General features: G+C 46.6%; 1 protein-coding gene across 1 annotated transcript in view; it reads right to left on the reverse strand.

Moving 5' to 3' along the window:
• Positions 1–1,306: 1,306 nt before the first annotated feature.
• Positions 1,307–21,950, reverse strand: part of KCNJ1 (potassium inwardly rectifying channel subfamily J member 1) — a 30,871-nt gene continuing 10,227 nt past the window's right edge. Inside the window, exons 2-3 of the mRNA XM_072822683.1 lie at positions 18,336–18,465; positions 1,307–3,745 (exon numbers count right to left, since the gene is read on the reverse strand). Coding sequence (XP_072678784.1) covers positions 2,606–3,724 — 1,119 coding nt within the window. The 5' untranslated portion in view covers positions 3,725–3,745; positions 18,336–18,465 and the 3' untranslated portion in view covers positions 1,307–2,605. The remainder of the gene's footprint in view (positions 3,746–18,335; positions 18,466–21,950) is intronic.

A 21,950-nucleotide genomic window follows, 5' to 3' on the forward strand; every position in this document is an offset into this window, starting at 1 on the left:
ACCCCCACAGCAACAGAGCTAAATTAGGCACTTTAAGGGGGCGGGGGTGGTTAGTGCCAAGCAAAACTCTGAATATGGTACAGCATCATGGGATGCAGTTTTTCTTGGAAGGAATAAGAAATACTGAATTGCTTTCGGAATGGATAGATAATTCAGCAAATACAACACTACGGCGCACCTGTGGCAAATACAATACTAACGTGGTCAGGTCCTGTTGTGAACAATATTACTTCATTGGAATAAAAACCCTGCCTTTAGCATTAGCATCAACTTTGAGGCAAGTTAGCCTTCTGGAACCTTCTATGTCCCATTTATTTTCTTTACTCACTGAGCTCCTATGCCTTTGGTCATCCCCTTTTTATAAACATCCAGGTTTTTTCTATGCTGCTTTCGGGTTCCAGCCACCCCTTGGGATTATTAAAAGGTACCTGTGGGCCCTCATTTCCTCAGGGCTTTATTGGATGTAAGTATATTAATGGTTGCTAAAGGTTCAATGGGAATTACATTAAGAAAGAGACTCCAGGTAGCAGAGTGCCTTAATCCCAACAAAGGAATATTTGAAGGTGCAGATTTCCACCGAGTAACCCAGAAAGAGATGCCAATAACAAAGATTCTGGTCGATCAGCAATCTTAACAATCAAAAGGAGTAGATTTCATAAGATCCTTTCACTTCCAGCAATCCCAGAGCATGCTGTTAACGAGCAGAACAGACCAGAAGGAATGTGTCCTGACTCCCCAGTTTATGAAGGGACTACAGAGTCATAAAACCTCATGACAGTGGGTCAGTAGAGAATTCTGGCTTCCTCGAGCTTGTCATACCTCATTTCCTCTAGCTTTGTCAATAGATCAATTTGCGGTGCAGGGACACTTAGAGGCACAGAGTCATCTCCCGTGTAGGCCAGTCATGTCCAATGTTATGGCCACTGACAAAGTGCACAACTCTTAGCCCATCAGACTCCTTACTAGGTGAGGTCAGAAGGACCCGACCATGTGGATGAATCTGAACAAACTCGTCCCCACGCCTGGGAACACAGAACCTTCCTTAGTGAAAACTACTGCAGCTGCCATCTTATGTGCCAAGACACCCTGGAGTGATTTGATGGAGTGACAAGGGCTAAGGCATGTCTGCAACGACAAGGTCAGTTCCCCCAGGGTAAGCTGGTGTTGAGACACCATATGGTCACATTTGCTATCTTCCTACCCCTTCTACTTCACCCCGGAGAAAGTCTATCCTCAGCAAGGGAGTTGTCACCTGATGGTCTCTTACAATTAATGTGCAATAACTGACACTTTTGGAAAGCTCATGCACAGCTTCAGAGATTTAATATATTAATCAACACACTGACAACATTTTGATTCCTAAGCAGCTTTGAGTCCCATTCCTTCCAGAATAGATTCAAAATAATGTAGGTGAAGAACTGAAAAGAGACATTCACGGTAAAACCCTTCTCTAAAGATCAGTCCTTCCCTTTTGAGGAAGATGTGGTGTTGGGCCTCAGAGAAAGGCACACCTTGCGTTTTCCTCTCTGTGGGGCCACAGACCATCCCTTTCCTTCCCACACTGCTCCTTTAGAAACAGCATTTCGGTTATAAACTCAAGGCAGAAAAACACAAGATACTTTCTTTTTCAGAAGCACTGGCAGTACTGGCCCTGCTAAACTGACATTACACCTTTAACTCTTGGCTGCCTTCCTGGAAGATCGGGACATATTCTTTTAACTAATTTGTAGCTCCTTATCCCGCCTAACACAAATTGGAAGAAATATCACCACCATTTCCAAATCAAGCATTCTTTCCTCAGGAAGTGTTCATTGAGATGTTAGAGTGGTGATTTAGCCCCTGTCTAAATGTAACCACGTGACATTAATTGGGCCAAAACCCAACTCTGAGCTGTAGGGTCTGGATGTGCCATAAAAGCAGGTTGAGCTCACTGTTCCTCTCCACATCACATATGTAGAGATGCAGAGTCCATGGCCTGAGCCTTCCCTTGCTATTCAGGAGATACAGCATGACCTAGACTAAGATAAAGCTCCAACAACCAGAACTGGAGAAGCTCCGGGCCTTACAAATGTTCTTGGAGTACCAGTCTTTTCTTATCGTCTCTAATTAGTTCATCTCCTCCAACCAAATGGCCTCCAAGGGAGTCCATTTTTCCCTTGATAAAAGCCAGTGTTACAACAAAAGTGCCTTATTTATCATCAATATAATCAAAATGGGAACATGGTTTTTCCCTGACCCTATCTGAAGCTCATAACATCTTCAAGGAGACTTGTAGGATCTCATTTGGCCTGTTGTGAAATTTTGATGATTTTGTCTGTTTCTATCAACACTGCATGATTTGAAATAATCATATTCAAGATTCCAAGTCAACTCCTATGGCTTCCATACTGCCATTTCCTATGAGAATATTGCATGTTCCGATGCAGTTGCCTTGTAGAGCTATGTGTCTTGTAAGATGGTGGCTGTTGGGTTCAGGGGCATGGTCCTGATAGACATTGAAGGCTCTTGTCCTAATTTCATACCCTCAAACTGTCGATTGCTTCCTAATAGTTCTAGTCACTAGGTATCTTCACGACTTTGCTTTACTCCTGTTGAAAAGCCACTGTCACATTTTGGTGTCATCTGTTTCATTGACTTCTGACAAGATGAAGTTGGGATTGTCATAGCCTCTCTTTAGCCTGGCTCTGGCATCTTTCTCATTATAAAGGCATAAGGCACAATGAGGGGTCTCCACCTCCACAGTCTTGCTAAAGTTATGGAAATCCACTCGGTATTTCCCTTCCTTAGTCTTGGATACTATGGGAGCAAAACGGTAGCCCCAGAGCACCTCTTCCGGGACATAGGACGTCCGGACTTGGCAGGTAGCACTAGTTGATTCCACTGTGCCATCTAGAAACACCACTAATTCAAAGTCTTGCTGGAGAAGGGTCTCTGCTGCCATGTGGAAGAAGGGGCTGTTTTGATCAATGACATGGTAAATTGTCAATGGGGAGATGAAGAATAAGTTTTCATTCCCTGCATCAACTACAAAGTTGATATTTGTCTGGTCCAGAATAATGGTCTCTCCTTCAGGAGTGACTGTGGTCTTCAGGAGTTTTCCATATATGTGACTCCCAATAAGGAGGCTCTTCCTAAGATTAGCCACTCGGATTAGGAGACAAAGCTTCCCGCCCCGCTTGCTGATCACTGCGTTCTTGCTGAATGTGATGGTCTTGGCACGTTTTTTGGGTCTGGAGATCTTGGCTAAAATGGCGCCGCACATGAAAGAATTGATGATGACCCCAATTATAGACTGGGAGATCAGGAGGAAAATGGCAGTGCCACATTGTTCTGTCACACACCTGAATCCGTACCCAATGGTCACCTGGGTTTCCAGAGAAAACAGAAAAGCTGAGGTCAGGCCATTGATGTTCTCCACACAAGGGGTGTGGTTGACAGAAGGATGGAACTCGGGGAGATCTTTGTGAATGTACGCCACAGCGTACCACAGGAGACCAAAGAGGAACCAGCTCCCCAAGAAGGTTGTAATGAAGATGGTCATTTTGTATCTCCATTTGAGGTCAAGCACAGTTGTCCAGATGTCCACAAAGAATATAAACCTTGATTGTGCCTCCACATTGCCAAACTCTATGTTGCACCTTCCGTCTTTGGAGACCAGCCTTGCTCTTTGCCGAGAATGCCCAAAAAAGTGAGCAATGAACCATTTCCGAAGGTGTTTGAACATTCTTTCTGTCAACGCTCTGATCTGAAACACATCAAAAACAAAACAAAGTTTTGTTTATACCCACAGCGGACGAGGTGACTCACGTAGAGCTAACTGTATCTGAAAGACCATTCAAAACAATCTGAATTGCTGGTCATTCAGGAAAGCTGACAGTGTATTCTGGATACCACAACACTATTTTCAATAGAAACTTTCCACCAGATGACCATATTGCTTAAACATAAAAAGGAAAAATAATTACAGAGAGATAGAGATGGAACAAGCTTAAGAGGGCATGTATTCAAATGTTTCCTGACCATAGTCAGTGGCACAGACACTTAAAAATGTTTGTGATAACCAATTATGACCTGTGCTATGATTCATTTGATATTGTTCTTTAACTCTCCTTTTCCTTTAATAAATTTAGCTTGCGCTAAGCAAAAATATCTGTGAAACAGAAGCTGGAAGTACTATTTATGTTTTTCATGATATATAAAAATAAATAGCTATAAAAAAGGTTCACCAATATACTACCTAAAGCTTCCTCTTTACTGCTATTATCACTCAATAACAAAAGAAATCTTGGCTCTGGAGCACCTGGGTGGCTCAGTGGTTGAGCATCTGCCTTTGTTTGGTTCAGGTCCTGATCCTGGGGTCCTGGGATCGAGTCCCGCATCAGGCTCACCACAGGAAGCCTGCTTCTCCTCTGCCTATGTCTCTGCCTCTCTCTGTGTGTCTCTCATCCATAAATAAATAAATAAAATCTTTTTAAAAAACCTTGGCCCAATTCAATTTTCTCATTTATCCAATGAAGGGACTGAGATTCAGAAAATTTTAATGACATAGTCAAAGTCACGTACCAACTAGAGGCAGGATAACAACCAAAAATATAAAACATAACGTTCCCTGCTTCCAGTCCAGAGGAACTTCTAACATGCTGCATCTCAGCTATTAAATTTTATATTCTCAAGTCAGTTTTGCCTGAAACATTTTAAGACAAGTATTGGTCAACTTCCTTTTTTTTTTTTTTTTTTTTTAATGCTCGAGACTATTTAGAACAGAGTTCCTCAATACAATTTGGTCAAGTCCTACCATATGACAGAAGTTTGCTTGGTGGAGCTACAAGCCTATTTCCTTTCTCTCTCCATGGTATGCCAAGATTCCTGAAAGGAATAGTATGGTGATCACCACTAATAGCTCACACTTCCTTCCCTGCTTCTAAGCTGAAGGACTGGGAAGCTCTGATTTAAATAATACTGCATAAAGGTAGAACCATGCTTTATTCACTCCTCTATCCCAGCTGCTAGCACAGTCTATGGGCACTTTTACTAGTTATTCAATGAACATAAGATGGAATAATTCGTGAACAAAGTGAGCTCTTCAAGATACTATCTAATCAGTGGTTTCTTGTTGATGATATTATTGTGACTTCCAGTTTACATCAAAAAAAGTGAAGGGATTTTCCCCTAAACAGCCAACAACGATGAAACCCACTGTCATCAACACTAGACTACCTCCTCCCCGAGACGTGCCCTCCCCCACTCCAAGGTGTGCCCACCATGGTGAGCAATGTCTTCGTGGTATTTTTAATTAAATGCAAATATGTTTCTAAAATAGATTTCAAAATCCCCCTTCAAAAAGGTGTTTATTCATACAAACCAGGAAGCGAAACCAACTTAGTGATAAATTTTAAACAAAAGTCCTATCCCGCAGTGTTTTGTTCACAGCCTTCAACTAGGTGAAAACACAAGAAGCCAACACCAGGTAGAAGTGATGAAGGGAAAAACCACAGGTATGGTGATTTGAAATGTTGAGGACGAGCGCTAAAGATACAAGGAAAGAAAATGCTACCAGGAGAGCAAACAGCAGTGCACACACTCAGAGGGCCCTGCCCACAGCCCACCCAACCCTCATTGACCTCAAGTCCCCAAAGAGTCTTAGGGGTTGGTCCCAGGTGAGGACCACTGAAGAAGAATCTGCCCCCCACTCTCCCCCAACCCCTGGCTCTCTCCCTTCTCTGCACACACATAGCTTCTCCTGCTTCACATTCACTGGGGGCTTCCTCCCTTTCTTGGGCTCATCAAAGCTCACATTGCTTTCTTTTTTTTTTTAATTTAAATTCAATTGGCCAACATATAGTGCTTATTCCATCACATGCTCTCCTTAGTGCCTGCCACCCAGTTAGCTCACACTGTTTTAAAAGCTTTTCATAGAGTGGTTGTCACCTAAGATAATAAGTTCTCAAGCTAACATTTATCAGGCGAATCCACATTCTCTTTGTCACCTATTATATTTCCAGTGATGGCTCCTGAAACACAACTTCTGAGTTTTTCTTCCTCATGCCTTTTCTCTTCTAGTCTCTCTTAAGTTCGTTTCATTTTTGAAGATAAAGAATATTTCTATAGGGTGAAGAAGTAGCCTCTGATTTATCTCTTGGATAAATTTGGGTCTCCATGCCTGCATTACTAGTCAAATATCCACCTGGCCTTGCAAAGAGCTAAAACAAAAGCAATCAGCTTATAATGCTTTCCCCAGACCTTCTGCACTTACCAACATCCTAAGCATATTCCGACCCGATGTATCCATGCCTGGGGAATGCAAGGAAGTGGCCTTGGGAATTGGTCTCTGTCTGCAGGCTGATTTCTTTTAGACTCGGCCCTAATTTATTTTAGGCTTTGGTCAGTGGACTGATGCTAATTTGTATTAACTTAAAAATGCTTAATTTGATAGTGGAGTTGGGTGGTTTAAACCAAGGCAATTGGTTGTTCTCAGACCAAGCCCCAAGCCAAGTATGTATTTTTTTTTTCAAACCTCACATGGCTTGAATACCGTCATGCTAAGACATGACAACCCCCCCAGCTAAGGTCTCTGGGCACCAGGCATGGATTGAGTTCCAGCATTTTCCTCCTCTCCTTTGCCACGCTCTATATAGCTCTCTTGCTGTTTCTCATAGGTCATGCCTATTAGCTTTGCAGCAGAAAGAATCAGTTATCATCAATCTCTGAGCTTGTTCTCTGAAACCTGCTGAGATCCTGAGATTTCCAAGTGTTCACAAAGATGCAGGTGAATATATAGACTTAGATCAGTACATATTTGTAAGATGAAAGCAAGATCACACCAGGAAGAAACGAGATACCAGACCACTCTCTCTGTACAATAGTCTCTGTTATGTAAGAAACTCAGATCTAAAAGCAATCTTTATTGTTGGATTTATTCTATAAAATCTGGCATTTACCGGACCTGCTTTTCACATGCACCGGGTTAGCCAATGCTGTTGACTTGTTTATTCAAAGAGTGAGAAGAATTATACCTAGAGAACATAAGAATGTGGGATACATCCATCCCTTGCCCAAACCCATCATTCACCTGGCAGACCCATTATAATCTGCACAGAGCCTACTTTGCTTAGACAATGATCTAATCTAACCACAGACAGAGCCAATGTGTATTTTTTGTACTATGGGGCGGTCAGAGATTGGCCGTGGTATCTGGGTTGTGTAACAGGTACAGCTTTTAGGTTACTTTCTATTGAAATCAGTAAATCTTAATAGCAAGCAAAGGGCTGGACATTAGCTAATATTTACCGAGGTACTCTTAGCGGTCTGGCAAAGCAAGTGAATTGTATTATTGCCATTTTTTTTCTTCAGTGCTCCAGTATGCTTGTTCTGTAAAGAGTCCGTTCTCAGAAAATAGACTTTCTGTAAACTTTCCAAACATCGAGTGTATGCTTATTGTGTATGATTTCAACAACAAATACAATCTGCTGCCATTCTCAAGGGGCTCATGTCAAATGGGGAAGTGAGCTCAGGAAATCAGCAAGTACAATGTGGCGTGGTGTGTATGTGCCCAAAGGAACACCTTTGCTAAAATATCTCTATCAGATGGGTATCCGACCTCTGCGCAACACTTCAACTGACAGAAAGCTCGTTGCCTTTTGGCATTTGTTAATATATTTTTCTATCATTATTCAACAGCATTGTGTTGCTACTAGTACATGTGCCAGGTACTGCGCTAGGTATTGGAGAAGCAATTTTTACCAAATGGACACAGTCCTTGTCATGGCCAAGAAGCTTCCAGTCAAGGGTGGGGGTGGGAGATGCAAGGATGAGAAACCGTGGGAGTGTTCTGGGGAACTCTGTATCTGAGGGGCAGAGAGGTATGCTATCAAGGGCAGGCCTGAGGATGGTGTTGGACTCCCATGTAGTAGGAACTATAAGTATTTGTTGAGTGATGACAAAGAAACTCATCAACCCATGCATAAAAGCAATGAGTTTGTCATCACGTATGTGGGTCCCCCTCTAATCGCAATGTTTTAGAAGAGACACACCTGTGTGTGTAGTACTAAGCAACTGCACCGTAATTGTGTGTGAACCAGGCAGGAGCAGCAGAAGAGCATATGAGGGGCTGAAAGAGGTGCTGAGTGACTAGATAACAGGGTGCTGGAGGGCTCAGTGACACGCTAAGCTGGAAAAGCAAGCAATGGCCAACGCACTCATTGGTGGAACGCCACGTGAGATATTTTCATTATAGACCTAGAGAATGGACCGGTATGAAGAACACTGGTCTAGCTCTGCTTCAGGGACAATTCGTTATAATCCTAATTAAGTCCGAAGTCTCTTCTGCTTATGAGCCCTTCAAATTCCTGAAAATAAACATGTTTTCCTCCTGGATCTTCTTTTGGCCAAAAAACAAACAAACAAACAAACAAACAAAAAAAACCCCACACACTTCATTTGAAAACTGCATTCATTTGAATGCAACTCCCACATCTATCAAAACTCTCTTCATTTTAAGCGGAGAGCCCATGGAGTGTACCTATTGACGATATTGAAAGAATCAATACAGAGGTGGTGCATTTGCAGGTGTCCACCTGAGAACAAGCCAATCTGGATTTGGGGCTTCCTACAGCACTTATCGCAATGTCTCCTGCCTGGTGCCAGCATGCTAGGTAGCCACAGTATCCAAGGGAGTAGAGCAAAATGACTTTGCTTTTGCTGCCTCTTATTTGGAATCACAAAGGCCCTTATTTCTCTTCAGAGAGGAGAAAACATTTACTCCAGTCTACTTTTTCATCAAACCTCTCACCACCTTTACTCCTTTTGGGACATTTCTGAGAGTTGAGATTTCATGTTAGAGGTAGAACCTATTGGGTTTGGGTCCCGAGAAAAGTCAAATGATTTTTTGTTGTTCTTTTGCAACAGGGGTGGAGGAGAAATTCAAGTTTCTGTGAAAATTTACTGCTTTGTGTAAGCCAATAGTCAACTGAATCAACAAATATTGCTGAGGACCTGCTGTAGCAAGGCATTGAAGGGGATTCTGGGTCATGGTCTCAGCCTACTTCACTGACTTAATCAAGCAAACACTCAATTTATTGAACATTTACTATATATCAGGTGTTGTGCTAGGAAACAGAAAGAGTTAAGAACCGCAGCCCCTGCTCCCAAGTTCCTCACAGATAAGAAGTGACTGGATTATTGCGATGTGGCAGGTTTGCTGCCACCCTAAAACAATTGACGATGGGGTTTCAAGCAGCCATCAAAGAGGAGATCCAGTAGGTTGGGTGTCAATCTTATACTCTTCAACATACAACTTTGCTAAGGTGTGTTGCACCTAACTGCTACCACAGAGCACTTCCTGTTTTCTATGAAAATTATCTCAAGCTATTGTAGGATAGCCACCCACTGGATTTGCAAATACTCAAGACCCTGATGAGCACTGAGTCATCTTAGCTCCCGACTACCCTTTCCTACCCAGAACCTGTTGGAGACAGAGGGCTGCTTCTGTCTAGTTCTGTTGGGTAATTCTGGGAGGAGTTACTGCTCATGTCTTTAACAGTATGAGGCAGCTCACTGGAGGTCAACATGGGCTCTTCTTAAACAGATCTCGGCAAGGCCAGTAGAAAGCATTTTTCCTGGTCTCATGGCACGTAAAAGGGCATCTGAGCCTCAAGACTGCCTGGCTAGATTTAGGAATGCATTTCAGAAACAACTCACCTTTCCTTTCGGGTAAGGGTTTCCCGGATCCAGTCCACCGCGAAACCACAAGTCTGCTTGTGTCCAGGGTGGGAATACAACACAGGCCTTGCTCGGTACCTGGCTCCTTCCAAAGAAAAGAGGGTAGGAACAAGAACCAGGGAACCACAAGGTCCAAGGGTGTTGGTGCTCTCATAAAGGACACGGTGTTCTGTAGACTTCTCTGGAACCAGCTGGTCCAGGGGCATTATCTGAATGACTGCAGAGGTGTGCCAGGCATAGAGATTAAGAGAGGATGGGAGGACCTGGTTCAGGATGTTGATGGCACAGTGGCAGAGTGGCAGGTGGAAGGAAGGCCAGTTTGGGTCAGCAGAGACATGGATCTACCCCAGCTCTGTCACTTAATGACCAGGTGACCTGAGAAAGCCACCTAGTCTTTCTGAGCCTCCGTGTCCTCACCTGTGAACTGGCTGTTAAAATATGTTTTCAAAGACTGCCGTGTGTTTTCAAAGCAGTCACATATGTGATTGCACACAAGTTCCTAGAACATAGTGATTAGACAATAAATAGTCAACACTGTTATTACTAGTCCACAAATTTAAATGTGTGCAACAGTTTACTCAGGTGTCACTGACCCAAGCCATTTGGAGTCTATACTGTGTGGAGTTCAATGGGCTACACTGGAGACAGCAGCCGGGTGAAGGCAAAGGCTTCGAGGAAAGTGACAAATGTTCCACCAGGGCATCAGTGCCTGTGAGCTGTACCGGCTCCTGAGCCCATCCCTGCACATGGACCCAAAGACCCGGGAAAGGTGAACGTGTTTTTATCAAGGATTTGCCTGTAACAAAGGCAGAGCCTTATCTTGCAGAGGTGGAAAAAGGATAGAGGGAAGAAGAATTATTCTTAACAAATCTGCCCAGAGCTGTGGTACCTGGGGTGACACTGTCCTTCTCTCACCATAGATACTGACACTTGATCATATTACTGAATATATAGCTGCAAAGGAGACGAGCAGCTCCAACATCTGGGGTCTTGGCGCTGCCAGGGGCTGTCCTGGGTCTCACAACTACAGCTCTTTTTCTAAACATGAATAGTTTCACAGAACATCAACCTCAGACGAGGCCATTCTGTAATCATGTCTGAACACAGACAATAACCTGAACATTGTCCAAACCACAAAAAATGACCAAAAATCCCCCTATCACGACTATTAGAAGTGATCACTGCTTCTTTACCAATAATGACTTGAGCTGTACACCAGCCCTGTCCCCTTATAGATGGTAAGATTTACTGACATAGTCACTCCTAAAATCACTGAGTTACTGACATCTAACCCAAAGCAAAGTATTGCTTCCTTAAATCTTCCCCCAAATCACCTAAACAAGCCCAAATCCTATTTAAGTGTTTCTAACACTCAGTGAGGCTGCCCGCAATTCTTCACAGCATGTGTTCTCACTAGCCTCAAAAAGCCAACTTGTTCAAGTACAGGGGATGTTCCTGGGGCTCTTCGGCTGGAAGGTTTTGATGCCACTAAGACAGAAGAACACACAGAAGAAAAGGCGTAGCTAAGAAGTCATAAAGCCATTTCATGGACCATCTGTTCGCTTTGCACATTTGTTTGCTTTTGTATCCGGATGTGAAGAATCAAGGAAATGACCAAATTTAAATACAAAAACAAGTTATTAAAAAGAGTTAAAATTTTCAGATGCAGGGTTTAAGCTCTATCTAGATGACTTACTTACCATGACCAGTGGTCATCCTGACAGCATTATATTCGCGCCACAAAGACCTATATTTCTACATGGCACCTGGATTGGATCCTAGCAGGAAGCATCAAGGGGTGTGACGTTCCCACTAATTCAGTCAGCCTGGGAGCTAGTGAAGCTGGACCCAAGCAAGACATCTTCAGGGTCTTTCTTCCCAGCCTCTGGTGACAGCGTGCACTTGCTGTGGAATCAGAAACCGACACTTTGGAAGCTGGATGCTTATTCTGTGTGTGTGTGTTCGTTATTGTTTCCTTACTTGTCTCCATAATGGTTCCTTAAGGTACTTAGGAAATGCTAGCGTGTCTCAGCTACATGGAGAAGGACTTCACCTCTGCTTGGTTCACAGTTTTGAAGAGAAAACAACACACTCCTGGGGGCTGTGAGGAGCGGTGACAGCAGAGAAAAGTACTAGAAGACAGGAGAAACTCACAGCCACACAGGTGGATCCACCTGGTTTCTATTACAAAGGTTTTTAAATAATTCTTCTCTTCTAAACTTCAGGGAGTTCAGCTCTTTACCAAGAAGGCATTGCTCCATTGGGTCTGAGTGGACTGAGCCACAGCTAACAGCAGAAGTCAAGGTAAAGCGAAGATGCACAGCTCACGCTGAGTGAAGAGAAAGTCTAGGGCTGAGAAACACCTCCCGAGACTGGGAAATGGCTATGAAGACTCCACAGAGGGCTTAGAACCCTGCTCACAGCTTCAGGAGACGCCTCGCACTCTCCTGCACCCTGTGTGAACAGCACCCTCTAGAGTACAATGCATATGGTGCCCCATTAGAGCTGTGAATTTTTGGGGTCCCGAAAGCCTCTGATGTTGGCCCAGGCACAAGAGTACAATCTTCTATGTATATTATAGTGTTTGATTCTTATAATAAACCTAGGAGTTGGGGGAACTTAGGTTCAGTGAAGCTAAGCAATTCTCAAGCTCACAAAAGCAAAAAAGGCCAAAGAGCAAAGATTAGAAGAATCTAGATTTGCCTGACTGAGAAGCCCCTGTTTTTAAGCCCTGTGGTACTGAACAATATGGGGGGAGAAGGGGAAGGCCAACATTTTTCCTGCACCCTCTTACTATGCACCAGAAATGGTGATTTTCCACTTATGTCCTCGCCTAGTGCAGAGATCACATAGCACAGAGGAGCCATCAGGAGATAAAACCTTTTTTGAAGATAGGAAACCTGAAAGGATAAGGCGGGTTCGGATTGGTGCATAGGGGGTGGGTTTCCAAGGACAAGGAAAAGCATGGGCAAGAGCATGAGAAAAGGGAAGAGAGGCAGAGACTATGTGCAAGGCCGCGGGGTCGCCATGGAGAGGGTCTAGGGTCAACTGGATTGGATCCGAGGGTGCAGGCTGGAGGAGGCTACAGCCCCGATGTCGCAAGAAGAGCTTCATGATGCCAGGCAGAGATCAGAAAGTGTCATGAAGCCGAAGTAATTAGGACACAACTGCAGAAACAGCTAAAGATGTACTGTCAAGCATTGTGCTTCCTGTGGAAACTTCTACAGATTGTCCTGGCTTGAGCTAACTGTAGACAATGGCCTGAAGTCATGGCAATGACATCTTCCGTTTGGGGATGTTTATGGATATCTACAGGGGGGCATTACGTCGTCGTCCATAGTCAGAAGTTCTCTGATGATGAGGCTAATGAGGGAGGACGAGGAGCTTCCTCCTCAGTGGAAGAGGAGACTCAGCCTGCGATGGTGAGCTGAGCCTGGTGCCCTCACTGCTCCAGCAGGAGGGCAAAGGCCCTGGCCTTGGAGTTGGCCAGTTCAGCGACGCTTACGGAGTTCCAAGGTCATCCCTGGTCAACAGCCGGGGATACAGACAAAGGAAGACATACAGGGAACCCCCGGCGCTCCACTGGCCCTCCTCCCCATCCCAGGCTGGCTACTTGGATTCAACCTACAGGTCATTTCTCAGAAAGAAACTTAAAGGTCAGTTTTGCCAAAAGAGAGGAGTCCCTGAGCACCCCCACCCCCATTAAATAAGGCTCCCTCCCCTCACAATATTGTTGTATGCTCTACTTTTTTGGGGGGGTGGGTAATATTTATAGGCCTTTCAATTTACACATTAACTTTCATGCTGACTTGGGGGCAGTGACCCCATCCACGTCCTCCGTTGCTATATCCCCAGTGCCACCCAGCCCAGTGCCAGCCTCGATGCTCAAAAAAATATTTGTCAAGGACAGAAATAGATCCGGCGAGGTGTGAATGACTCCAAGTGCTTGGTTTTCAGAAGGGGATGTGGGAGGGTAACAGGGCCTAACACTGCTCTCTAATGGTGAGCCTGGGTCTCCGCAGCTCCAGGACAGGCAGACGGCCGGGGCCTTGGGGCCACAGGCTCCTCACAACCAAACCCTTATCTGGCTTTCTCTCCGCCTGGGTGGTCCACTGTCTTGTTTACAGAGAGGTCAATGTGCACATCAAGCCACTTGCCTCTGAAGAGGCGCAGAGGATGATTTTCAAGTCTCCACGTATAACTGAAATTTGTAGTGACCAACACAACTCCCTGGTTTGGGCTTGGAATTTGCCAACTTGCCTTTGTCAGGACACACCCAGGATTGGGGTGGAAGCACGGTAGGAAAGACATGTGGCAAAACACAAGTAAACGTGGTTATTCACCTGGAGAGAAAGAACAGATCCCTAGAGAATCCTGGGTGAAATTTTAGGTGGTCTGTCTGGGGAGCAGATGAGACTCCTCGACAAAGAAATAGGTAGAAGAATCAGTTCTAAGATGCCCACTGGTGTATCAGGCTGGACCTCTTGAGGGTCATGAGCCTACGTGTTGAATTCTAGTTTCTAATGAACCTATGACAGAAAATGGAATTAACACAATGATCTAAAGACATTTCTCATCTCCTGGCCTATTTATTTTCATTTTTTACTCAAAACAACTCCATGACAGTGCAGACATCTTTGTCCAGGTCTAAATATATATTGGAACCAGTGTACGGTCTTCTCAAAAGATGGTAGGTGAACAGAAATGGCTTGTATATAGTAAGTCATAGTACATGGGCATTAAGATATTAGATATTTTTAAAAATCCTTTACTGAATTATTTATAAAGTGAGGAACGATTTTGACAAATAAAATAATCATCCTCTCACTTGTTTATCTTATCAGTTTATCTTGTAAAAGTATGTGTTGGGGGAGTTTGTTTGTCTGAAAACTGGGCACGTGTACAATGAAACAATTCTTAAATTTCATCTTTTGCAACACCCACCTCAAACGGCACCAGGATTTAGTAAAAGAATTTCAATGTTTACAAGGAGTTGCATTTGTTATTAGTGCCGGGATCCTGTTATTAGTGTGACCCTTCTAGTTCTCTGTGGTCTGGGTTGGTGTTACATCAGCTCAGTCTTTCCAGCCCGGAAACAAGTAAATTCCATGTGGACTGGAGATCCTGAACATGCTCCCCTGAGTGTCTGCAACAGGAAAGTACACTTTCTTTGTTATTGTTTTTTAAAAAACATATAGAATTCCATAACCTTGACAATATCTAAAATAGAGGACTAATGCCTGGGTGATGGACCCTTTCATGATGCCGCCGGGCCCAAGGTAAAGGGTGTCATGTTGGTGCCCCAGCTCTGATGGACGTGCAAACGACTAGACACAGAACACCAGGTTCTTGAGTTTGGAGGGAAATTTCAGATGCCTTCTCATCTTACATTCTAGCTTATGCTGAAGATCCCCTATCAGAGCTGCCTCGAGTGGCTCCCAGGCCAGACTGAAGAAGCGGGTATGTGGGGTTTGGATCTGGAGTCAGTCACTCTCAAGCTCTAACCCTGGGCACTATCACGCCTCTCAGTGTGTTCATCTGAGAAACGGGGACACTTGTATCTATCTTGCAAGTGGCTGGAAAGGGCTTAGACAACACTTGGACCCAGTACATCCTCAGTACTAGAACCCCCAACTCGTTTCCCTTCCAGTTATAGTCTGCCGCCGATTGACAGACCCAGAGACCTTATTATCTGCCATGACTTTAGTCCCGGGCTGCACCACACCACTGTCCAGGCTGCAGGACCACTGCACTTCCCAGGAAGGTGATGAGGAGGGCAAGGTTCTAGGATAAACCACAGAGCAGGGGGTCTGCTAGAGAGCTGGTGTTCCCACAGCTTCTAGTGCTCTGCCCCCCAGGGAGCTTCTGAGGGTCAATGATTACCAGCTTTGGCTTGGGTTCCGCCTAGCCATCGGAGTTGCATTAATGGGGCGGCACGTCACCCACACTCCCATGTCCAAGTACTTTCTGGGAAAGCCCTGGAGGCAGAGAGAGGCAGAGCCAGCAGCCTCTGTGACCCTGTCATTCCATGCCACAGAGCTGCCCTTGGGCCCACGCTGAATTCCTCTCCTTGGGACAGGAGCCCACCCCAGGCACCCACGCAGAATGAGGGCACAGCAGAGACCTCCCACCTGACGCCCCACGAGCCCTATGAGCTGCTCCAGCAGTTGTCTTGAACTGCTCTTGACCGGTCCTCACATCTGCCGCTGAAACGAGGAGGCAAGTGGGGAAAGGGGGGCATCTCCCAGACCTGAGGGGCGGGCCAGTGTGGCCGACTTCCCGAAAGAAGTCCAGTAGAGCCCACAGCCGGCCTGTGACGCACTTGCTCTCATTCCTGCCATTTCTTTTTACTCAATGGCAATGGTGTTTATAATGACCTGGTAAGGTCTTCTTGGCCCTTCTTGGCCCTTCTATCCTAACCAAACCCAATCAAAAGCAACTTCTCTGTCTCAAAAACTATGACTTAACCTCTCTGAGCTGCAGTTTTTTTCCTAATAAATCAGGGACGATGGGGCCTATTTTATGGTTACAGGGACTCTACACAATGTTCACAAACACTTGTAGGTGAATGTTTATACCAGTGTTACTCACAAGTGCCAGAAAGTGGAGACAACCCAAATGTCCATCAACTCCTGAACCAACAGCTAAAACAAGGCATCGCCGTATAATGAAATATTGTTGGCATAAGAAAAGGCACGAAGAACCGCACTCTACAACACGGAAGAAGCTTGGCAGCACTCTGCGACGTGGAAGGAGCCAGATGCGGCATTATTCCATTCCTACAAATGTCTACAAGAGGCAGATCTGAAGAGATGAAGTATGGTTGGTAGCTGCCGGGGGGAGGGGAAGAGGGAAATGAGGAATGCCTGCCAGTGGTATGAACTTCCCTTCCGTGGTGACGACAGCGTCCTACCATTGATGTGACGATGGCTGCACCATGTTGTGAACGTGCTGAGCACCCAGTACTGTACACATTGAAGTGGGAGGAGTGTAAGTATGGGAATGACATTGTACAGAAAGAAATACACGTGGAAGGGGCCTGTTGCACGGTTGGGGCTCAACAAACCCCCCCTCTTTTCTTCCTCTTCTTACTTCGTCCTCCAGCACCAGCCAGAAGCACCGCCCTAGGCCATCACTGGGCCCTGGGCTGGATTTGGTCCCCTCACCCTCCCCTTCAGCAAGTGGCCACGGTGCTCCATCTTGGTCTCAAGAGCCTGGAGATCCAGAAAGATGTTTCTGCTTATCCTCGCTCCCAAACAGGAGCTCTATTGGGATTTGGAGAGACGTCTCTTCTCCCCACATCTGTGGGGGAAATTCCTCCTTCTCTCCCCATCCAGGTGGTGATTGGTGGGGTGGTTGAGGCAGAATGTGGGCGCCTCCCACTCACGCACCCTCACCCAGGCTCCATGGAACTGAGAACCGCACACGGTGTGACCCTAGTGACCCTGACCTGACCATCTCTCGCCTCGCCCCTCACACCTCCCAGGCTTGGAGGTCAGGCTAGAGTCATGTGGTGGGAGCCAGGTCTGCAGTTCCCCAAAGCAGGCAGGTCCACAGCCTCGCAGGCTATCTGATGGGAGGCCCGGGGGCGACCTTGGCCTCACTCTGTGGGCCCGTGGCCCAGCCTCAATGCAGCGCCCCCGTGTGAGCGTGTCCCCCGTCACTTGTTCATCCTCTCCTACTGCCCTGGGAGCTCGGTTTCATCCTCTCCCTCTTTCTCCTCCTCTCAGTATGTGTTTTATTTTCAATGTTCCTAGCATTGGTCCTTACCCATAGCCCCCGTTTTATTCCCAGAGCAGGTAACATTAAGAACCCAAGGCTTCTTTACACCCACCTCTGTCGAGACTCCGCACTACCCCACAGGCAAGCCGGGATCCCATGGGACAACTCAAAGCCCCTCCTGGCCCCCACATCCCTCCATGTCATCCCTTCCCTCGGCCCCACACCCACCAAAGAGAGACGAAGGGGACCTGGGGCAGGATTGGCTTGGTGAAGGCAGGGTCTTTGCTGCTGCTGTGATTGTCCACTGTGGGGGTTGCTGTGTGGAGCCCACATTCAGGGTCTCTCCAGAGAACAACGGAAACCCCCTCACTGTGCATTCCCAGAGGTGGGTCCCTTTCTCAAAAGGCCAGGCTGGGTTTCCTTGCATGCTTCTTGAGCAAGGGCCACCATCAAGATCAAGAAAGGGGGCGCCTGGGGGACTCAGTCAGTTAAGCATCTGCCTTCAGCTCAGGTCATGATCCTGGGGTCCTGGGATCGAGCCCCACATCGTGCTCCCTGCTCATCGGGGGGTCTGCTTCTCCCTCCCCCGCTCTTGTCCTCTCACTTGTGCTCTCTCTCTCTCCCTCTCAGATGAATAAATAAAATCTTTTTTAAAAAGCAAGAAAGAATGTATCAGGCCACCCTGTCTCTATTTCAGCTGCCGGCCTTAAAAAAAAAAAATCCTCACCTGGACTAATATAGATCATAAGGGCCTGTTTGATGACACAGTATCAGGACCAAAGCTGATCTTACCAAGTATCACAACTAGACGATGCTTTGGGAGGAGGAAACTGAAGGATGGCCCCTGCCCTCTTACAAGCACTAATTCCTGTGAAAAAGAAACGAGTCGGGTCTACCTGGAGAGTGCGTGCAGGCGCCCCAGAGTCTCCGGCTGTGAAACGCGTAGCCCTGGGTCAGCCCCGGGTTCCAGCTCCACGGCTGCCCGGCGTTTGTACACAGCCACTTCCCCAACGCAACGGACCAAGCCTAGAAAACAAAAAGGAAAAAAGTCACTGAGGAACAATAAAGATCCTAGAGCTCATCGTGAGTTGTTCATTTGCTTTTTTCCTTCTCTGTCTCTTTGTCTTTCAGATGTGTCTGTCTGTCTTGCTGCTCTGCGCAGACCCGAATGGTGTACCCGCCAGCCAAAGCCGCTGTTTTCTGGTTCTTGTCTATCCATAGGCCCACCCCACTCCCAATAACTGCATTTTCAGTGATGGGTTTTCCCATCATCGTCTCGGTCCTGCCACGGGGCCGTCCTGTGCTGCGCTGGGGACGGAGGGAAGACGGGGAGCAATGACAAAGAGATTGACTAAGGGCTTGGCACTGACTGAAATGCTGATTCCCTGGCACCCGGAGAACATCACTGCAAAAACGCCAGCCAGTGGGGTTGGCAAAGCAGGGATGGGATTCAACGGGTGTCTTGAAAGTACTGAAGGGATAGGCTGTAAGGTGGTATAGACCTTGGCCTGGACTCTACTCCTTCTTCTTGTCAACAGAATAATTTAATTTGCTTCTCTGAACCTGAGTGTTCTCCATAAAAAATGGCACTAGGAGCATCGGTTTCACAGTGCTGAGGTAGGAATGAGTGCAAGAGCACCCAGCAGCGGGTCCAGCATGTTAAAAACTTCATAATGTCAGGTCTTTGGCTTAGAGGGCCGAGGAGGCCTGGTGAAGAAGCAGCCAAAGTTCAAGTTGGCATTTAGGGAATAATTTGAATTCCCATGTGTGGATCTGGGCAGGCAGCTGGCCCAAGGACCAGCAGTGCCCCCAGGAGCCGCAGAGGAAATACTGGGAAGGGCATATAGTCTGGGGGACATGCCAGGCCTTGGGGGCATTCCTCTGCCTCTGCCCTCCGCTCCCCTGTCTCATGGAGAAGGCTCGTCTACCAGAACCTCTGGGAGGGGGAGACAGCAGGCTTCAGGCTGCTCTAAAGGAGACTGATGAGGCCTTTTTTTTTTTTTTTTTTTTCATACCTAAGGCACAGAGGGAGGAGATTTTTGTCTATCTGGCTACTAGGGGAAAATTAACAAAGGAAAGTAAAGGCCGAGGACCAGGAAAAAAAAAAAAAAAGATCGTCCATAAATCGATGAAATTGGATTAGACCATGAAGATGCAATTGGGCCAGACCAATTGAATTTCCTCTGAGCTTAGCATGACCAGACTTCCAGATCCAGAGGCAGCTGGAGCACAGGGCTTGGTGATGGCACCTGGCACAATCTTTTCTCTAAAAGCTCTTAGCAGGGCTTCAGGTCCTGTGACCATTGGGCTGGGTGGGGCGGGGTGGGGTGGGGTGGGGAAGGTGCATGCTCCCTGCAGGGTACCCCGGCAGCGCACCTGGGGGTGATCATCTTGGGTTGAAAATTCTCCAGAAGATTTTCCTAGCACCCTCCTCCTTTCCTTCTTAGCACCAAATACAACCCATGTTATATTTATTTTGCTTAATTGGGGCCTGCCTCAGCTCGGTAGATGGTACATCCACCCACTACTTTTCAAACAAGATCTTGATTCAATCTTGATCCTTCCCTTTCTCTCATCACCGCCTCAGCAAGATTCATCAGCAAGCTTTTGTCTTTCGACAAACCGCATCCAGAACCTCTGTCCTCTTCACTCCAGTCCCATTGCCATCACCTTTGTGCAAACCACCTAAGTTCTTGAGGGGGCTACAGTGTCTCTCCGCTGGCTCTCCCTCTTCCCCAGGACACAGTCCCCACCATCATTTTTTTTTTTTGATGTTTCAGGAATTTAAAAATGCTATAGGAATGTAATCACTGTCGTTGCCAACATGTCCTCCCACATAGTCCCAACAACTCATCCCACATCTCCTCTCCATCCAGAGGAGCCCAAAATCACAAGGGATTTGACAAGCATCTCTCTGGGGTTTCCTTCTCTGGATGCCAAACCCTCAAAGGACTCTGATGAGGTCTCGGGAACACTGCCAAGCGTCTCCTACTCAGTCTCCCAGGCTGGCCCTCATCACCACACAGGGGGCCACACAGCCTCTCTGGAGCCTCTTGACTCTGGGGCTGCAAGTTAGTGGCCCAATCTGAAGGGTGGGGTTGACTGTGACAGAGTCCTCTTCTCCACCCCAGCTGGTCCTGCAGGGGGCCGGCGGCTGAGCTGGGCAAGCCTCTTCTGGGGGGATCAGATGGGGCCCACCACATGCTACTGCACCTTGCAGACCCCGGACTGCAATTGTTAACTGTGTCAATCAGATCATGTGGTTGCCCCCTTGAAGCCTCTCTGAGCTTCCTCTCGCCCTTATGACCTCAAGGCCCAATATGACCCGGGCTCTACTACACTCCCCAGCCCCACTTCATATCACAGTCTTTCCACCAAGTCTGCTGCTCCAACATGCCACGCTACGTCCTGCCCTCATCTTTCAACATACTGTTCCCTCCTTTGGGAATGCCCTGCTCTAGGTCTTCCCATGGCCAGCTCTTTCCCACCGCTCAGGACTCAGCAACACCATCCCCAGCAACAGGCCCCCTCAACATCCAGTCTAAGGTGGTGCCCCCTGCCTCACCAACCCTGCCACTCCATTCTGCTCTGGCTTCTTCCCATCTCTTACCACGACAGATGTCATCTTGTTCGTTCACCTCTTTATTACTTGTTTACCTCCTGTCTATCTCACCTTTGCTATTATGTGCACTTCCAGAGAGCAGCCCGCCTCACTGTCCTCTGCATGCTCAGCACCTAGATCTATAGTGAGAACTGGACAAATATTTCTTGAATGAGTGAAAGTCCGTGTCATCCCCTGGCTGAAAGGACAGTGTGGGGACCTGGTCTCATCTCTTCACCACTTTATATCCACAGCACCTACTGGGCTGCACACATGAGAGAGAGAGAAAGAGGAAGGGAAGGAGAGAAACAATTTTCCTCCAAGTTGCAGCTGGACACATTTTTTATTTTCTCACCCAACTAATGACCAAATAAACATCCACTGATGGCATGAAAATGACACATGAATTCATAACTGCCAACGCCGACAGGTGGCAGGGAGATCGTGCGTGTTCATCAGCACTGCATGCTTTTGCGGGCATTTTTCCCTCATCTTTCAAAGTTAAGCTTAGATTTTCTATAATGCATAGTGGCACGTAGATCTCATGTATTTTGAACTCAATATTGTGCTTGGAAATGTGTATAAGAAATTCATGTGTTTTTGAGAACTCATTTACATGATCAAGAAACCACCTGTTTTTAGCATTGATTTCCTTGGTTTTGGATTCGACGATTTTAAGAGTGCAAAAGCAGCTGAACCACATGCAGAGCTCAGAGAAGCTGAAGAAGATGTGGCTGAAATGGAGAGAGCACACGGAATGCAAGAGTACAGTGAGGCGCCGGGCTGGCCCCCGTCAGCACGCAAGGGCAGCTGGAAGCAAGGAGACAGTGCACGCTACTGGCCAAGCACAAGTGCCCAGAGAAAAGCCCCACCCCTTCAGGAGGCGTGCAGACCAGTGGTGAGCCCAGAA

Source organism: Canis lupus, chromosome 3, assembly GCF_048164855.1.
Source record: "Canis lupus baileyi chromosome 3, mCanLup2.hap1, whole genome shotgun sequence".
Lineage (NCBI taxonomy): Eukaryota > Metazoa > Chordata > Mammalia > Carnivora > Canidae > Canis > Canis lupus.